Here is a 5,745-nt window from a genome sequence, read left to right on the forward strand (position 1 = left end):
ACAACACAAGCACCTTTACAAGCCACATGGCCTTTCATCCACTATCCCATACTCAGACAGCAGTTGTCTCAAAAGCACCTTTGCAGGCCAGGGCGCTACTTCTGATCTTGGTTCAAGGAAGCCCATCCCAGGGCTGCATTCAGGTGTTTCCCAGGGGAAGTTACTCTCAATGAGAAGTGACCTCAAGACACTGTCTGTCTCACAGGCCTTCATGGCACCCCTAAGAATAGCTGATGGCCCTTATGCTTGCTCAGGATGACCTCCCTACACATACACGATGGGCATGCTTATGTCTGCTCTGTACAATGCGAACATGGACTCCTGACCCAGTCCTTTGGTGTCCCTCTGTGGAGGAACAAGCAACCTCTGTGAGCCGGGGTGAGAGGCCAGTGCTGGACATGGTGATTGTTACTGGCCGCTCTGTGAGGATGGCCCTGGGACAGCTCCTCTGGGGTGTGCAGGGAGCACAGGCACAGCCAGACTCTGCTCTGCGGGTCTCTCACAGGAGCTTGGTTGTGCAGGTCACTGCTGTGTGCCCCCTACCCTGCACAGTCACACACTTGAGCTACTCTGAATATTGGCACCTTCCTGCCCTGTCCCCACAAGCAAAGCAGCCCTGCTGGGATTGGTCCCACAGCAGGGAACGGAGGCCACTGAGAACGTTCATCCAGCCGGCATGCTGAGGAGATCCCCACACCGGGCACCTTGCAGCCCCATATGCCAAACTTGCTCCCCAGGACAGCAAGAAACAACTGGCCTTGGGGATCCTCAGGAAGGTCCTTTTGCCCCAGGGAAAGGGCAGCCTGACCCGAGCTGCCACCCACACCAAAGAGTTTCTTCTTCCATGTCCCCCCTGCACACACAAATGGTGCCCTGCACTTCTCCTTGGACATCCCATCTCCCCACAGAGACTTTTCCCTACAGAGCTCATCTATGTTGACCCAGATGGCCATTCCTGCACCCCCTCCCCAGGCTCCCACAGCCCCTGAACTGGTGGTGCTGCTCTGCAGAGCAAGTGGGCTGTGGTAGCCAGGGCCATACTGGTGAGGTTGAGAGGCAGACCCAGCTCAGGGTAACTAGTGCCCCCTCCCCTTCAGTACACAGACACTGCCCCCGCAGCTCCACAGAAGATCTTGGAGAAATTAACTCAGACAAGCAAGTCGGTGCAGGGTCCTTTATTTGGATTAAACACGTGGAGAGCACAGCTCCTTATTTACACAAAGTCTCTGGGTCACACAAGGCAGGCAGACACTGACATAGAAATACGATGAAAAATAAAAATATAGGGAGGGTTTATGGACAGCCTTAATACAACCAAGAAAAGATAAAACCAAAGAAACCAAACAACCTACGAAAGAGGCTGGCCCTGTAATGGGTTCTTTTATTAATGATATGCAGGGGAAGATGGGCAGTTCATTGATGCTTCTGCAAAGCAACCAGTCATCAGTTTCCTGAGGGCATCCTTGAGCTCCTGGTTCCTCATGCTGTAGATGAGGGGGTTCACTACTGGAGGTACCACTGAATACAGAACTGCCATCACCAGGTACAGCGATGTGGAGGAGATGGAGGGGGGCTTCAGGTAGGCAAACATGGCAGTGCTGACAAAAAGGGAGACCACGGCCAGGTGAGGGAGGCAGGTGGAAAAGGCTTTGTGGCGTCCCTGCTCCGAGGGGATCCTAAGCACGGCCATGAAGATCCCCACGTAGGACAGCACGATGAACACGAAACAAAGAAAAGAAAAAATTACAGTAACCACAAGCAACCCAACCTCTCTTAGATAGTCATCTGAGCAGGAGAGCTTGAGGATCTGGGGGATTTCACAGAAGAACTGGTCCACAGCATTGCCTCGGCAGAGGGGCAGTGAAAATGTATTGGCCGTGTGTAGCACAGCATAGAGAAACCCACTGCCCCAGGCAGCTGCTGCCATGTGGACACAAGCTCTGCTGCCCAGGAGGGTCCCGTAGTGCAGGGGTTTGCAGATGGCAACGTAGCGGTCGTAGGCCATGACTGTGAGAAGATAAAACTCTGCTGAAATCAAGAGGACAAATAGAAAACACTGGGTAACACATCCTGAGTAGGAGATGGCCCTGGTATTCCAGAGGCAAGTGACCATGGCTTTGGGGAGAGTGGTGGAGAGGGAGCCCAGGTCGACGATGGAGAGGTTGAGGAGGAAGAAGTACATGGGGGTGTGGAGGTGGGGGTCACAGGCTATGGTGGTGATTATAAGTCCGTTGCCCAAGAGGGCAGCCAGGTAGATGCCAAGGAAGAGTCCGAAGGTCAACAGCTGCAGCTCCCGTGTGTCTACGAATGCCAGGAGGAGGAACTGGGTGATGGAGCTGGCATTCGACATTTTCACTGCAGGAATGGTGAACTGTTGAAAGATGAGAAGACATTGACAAGTGAGGACAGATTTCTCTGAGCCAGTCTTATGCCGTTTCTCACTGATAATCTCCGCAATGGCTACTTTTTTTTAGAAGACCTTCAGTCAGTACCTTTTTGTGAGTTCAGGATTGACGAGCAGGGGCTCTGCCCATTGGCTCCAGAGAAGTCAGACCTGTGCTATTGCAGTGCTGTCAAACAGCCTGTGCATTCGGTAGGTGTTCCTCGCAATGGGTGCCTTCAGTCCAGTGAGAGGTATTTGCCTCAGTGACTGTGTGAAAATTGTCCCTGTTTATTGCAGTGCGATGGAGTCAGCACCCAGACCAGCTGTGTCTGAGAGGGAAGAGCCCAGGGAGGGACCCAGCCCTTCCAACTCTGCTCTCCTGAACAGCAAAGTCTGGGTCGGAATCACTCACGGCCAACACAGAACCTTTCTCCCCCCCATTTTCCATCTCCAGGCTCTCTCCAGACATAACAGCAGCGTGCCTGTGGGGGAGAATGGGGCTGTCACTAGGTTCCCACCCTCCCCTGCTGAATTGCCCCCAGCACAGGCGAAAGTCACTTCAAACTCATCATCCCAGGGAGATGGTCAGGTGCACAAAAGACAGTGCCCAGCATCTCCTAAATGGAGCCTTAACTTGATTCCAAGTCCCACACACTGAATTGCCCAGAGGCAGCCAGGAACAGTGTCTCAAATGTATCTGTGATACGTTACACTCTCCCGACAACCCAGAACTTCCACAACCAAGAAAAAGAGCAGGAAGAATTGCAGGGAAATACCCTGATCCTTCTCTGAATGTGAAACAGCAGAGGAAGACAGCTGGCACTCAGGAAAGCCTTCTCCTTACACAGCAGAACACAGCACCTCCACGTTGGTGACATCGCAGGCCAGTTACTCTCAGTCCTTTTTCTCTGCAGAAGGAAAAGGTTTATGTGTCAGGAGAGATGCATCTTTACTGGGGATCTGTCCTTCCACCAGCAGCTTCTCTCCATAGCTGCATGAGGAGATACCTGGGCAGGCTGAGTGCTGATCCTGGCTGATGACAGATTCCCTGCCCAAGGTAACAGCCACATGAGGTGAAGAGACACAGCTTGGAAGGAGAGCCCTGGGCACCCCTGGCTGCACACCCACCTTCACACCTTCAAGCCACCCCCACTGGGCTTCACACCCCACAGCCATCCCCACCAGAAGGCAGCCGTCATGCCCTGTCCCTCTCACACTGCACTAGGGAAGCCCTGCTCTGCAGCCCGTCTTCCTCTTCTCCATCACAGACAGATCCCAGAGGTTGGACACATTCAGGAGATCCTGCAAGGAACCACCGACACATCGCCCTGCACCCAGAGACTTACTGTGTCAGAGGCTGGGAAGAGTTCTCCTCCAGTGAGCTCTCAGCCATCCTCCCACTCTCCCCTGCCTTCAACCTCTCTCTGCCCCGCTCCTTTCTCCTTGGTGCCCACAGGCAGCCCCCTCAGCCCTGCTGCGCTTGGCAGAGGAGCTGCTGCTGGGCAGAGCTGTCTCCCTGCAGCTCTGCCTGCTTGCTAGGATCTCTCTCTGTCCCAGGAGCCCAGCCCAGATCAGCACCAGAGAAGCAGCTCAAGATCTTTACATGATATCTCTGGTGGTTTTAGTGCTTAGTCCGTGAAACTCAGACACTGAGGGAAGGCTGAGGAAAACTCTTAAGGAGTCAAAGTCAGATGCAAACTCCAAACTTTCCTGGAGAACTAATGGGTTCCACTGAGGGACATTACTGACAAAGTCTCCCTGATGGCTGGTTGAAGGAGAAAACTGGAGGCAGTGAGGACAGGTAGGCAAAGGCAAGGTGAAGGTGGCTCTGATCCTGAGTAAACCTTGGTGTTCTTTAGGAAACCAAAAGAAAGCCCTGAATCCTCAGGCCCTGCAAGGCAGACCCTGTCCCTCACCCATTCCTCAGGGTTCTTCCTGGGGCAGGGTGATGTGGGGATGTGCAGTGCCAAGGGCAGGGCCAAGGTGCTCTGCTTCTGCATTTGTCCTGGGTGGGCTGAGGAGGCACTGAGGTGCTGGTGCCGTAAGGTAAAGGGGTCTTCTGGTAGGCCTTAGGGGCTGAGACAACAGCCCTAGCCAAGGGGATAAAGACCTCAGCTCTCTTGGGGGCTTTTTATTTTGCCAGAGCCCTTGAGCGTCTCCACCACAGGATGTCCTACAGTGTCCCACACCCGCGCTTGCCATTGCACCGTACAGATCAGACTGTCCCCAGGAGAGGCCTGAGCAACGCCTGAGGGATCTGTTCTCCCTTCCCAGAGGCTGGAGGTCAGGACCTGTAGCCTTCATGGAACACCCCCAGGTTTACTCAACATCAGAGTGACCTTGCCTTTGCCTGCCTGGGATGAAGGGAGCTCCTGGCAAGAGGGCAGTGCTGCCAAGAGCTCTGGAGTGTCACTCTTCTCCCAGAATCACTGAACCAAGGAGGCCGGAAGGCAGCCAGCCGCCACCTTTTCTGGGCTTCCCCTTCATGCTTGGTTTTAGCCAGCAGCTCCTTTCTCAGCCGTGCCAGCCTCCTGCCACCTTAATGTGACCTTCAGCATGTCAAGGTGGACCATTCTGGATTGTGAAGAGGAGATCCTTGATCATAAACACCTCTCTGCACTTGTCTTCTCTGATAGCTGTAGCCCATGGGATTTTTCCAAGGTGGTCCCTCAGCAGGCCAAAATCTGCTCTCTTGAAACCCTGATCTTTGCCTTCTTCCCTTTTCTCCTCATCCTCCAATCTACCTTCTCACCCTGGACTTTTCCATTCCTAACCAGCCTTTCTTGATTTGTAAACATTGTGGTTTAACCCCCACTAGATGTTAGGCACCACCCTGCAGCTTGCTTACATCCCTCCCCCAAACTCGGTGCGACAGGGGAAGAGGAAATGTAGAGTAAAAGCAAGAATATTTAAGATGGTGATTTGGGGTCATTGGCCTGCTTGTGTCTGTCTTCAACCTCTTGCACCCTCACCCCTCTATTCCCTAGTGGGGCACAGTCAAAACAGAGATGGCCTTGAGGCTTTTCAAACACTTTTCAGTATCAGCTAGAACATTCGTGTGTTCTCAGCATTGTTTTAGTCACAAATCTGAGACATAGCACCACAGGAGCTTTCACAAAAGAAGGAAGTCCAGGCCAGCCAGGCCCAGTCCAATCTCCCCACATTATTCCATCCCATTTCTGTCATAGTCAGGTCCCACACTAACCAAAATACCTTCATATACAACCACCCCCATTCAATCCTGCTGTTTACAGACAGGTATCATTGCTTTACCTATGGACCACCCCTCTCAAATGTCTAAGAAATTGTCTGTGAAGTGTCCACTAAGTTCATGTCATCCATAACTTCAGTTCCGATTTTTA

The 5,745-nt window shown here is 52.9% G+C and overlaps 1 protein-coding gene across 1 annotated transcript; it reads right to left on the reverse strand.

The window, feature by feature from the left end:
• Window positions 1-1,384: 1,384 nt before the first annotated feature.
• On the reverse strand, window positions 1,385-2,005 carry LOC147412413 (olfactory receptor 14J1-like). The gene has a single exon (XM_086481403.1). It carries the CDS (start codon window positions 2,003-2,005, stop codon window positions 1,385-1,387), a length of 621 nt encoding a protein of 206 aa, XP_086337529.1.
• Window positions 2,006-5,745: the final 3,740 nt, after the last annotated feature.

This window comes from Leptosomus discolor, unplaced genomic scaffold (assembly GCF_034619465.1).
Source record: "Leptosomus discolor isolate bLepDis1 unplaced genomic scaffold, bLepDis1.hap2 HAP2_SCAFFOLD_41, whole genome shotgun sequence".
Lineage (NCBI taxonomy): Eukaryota > Metazoa > Chordata > Aves > Leptosomiformes > Leptosomidae > Leptosomus > Leptosomus discolor.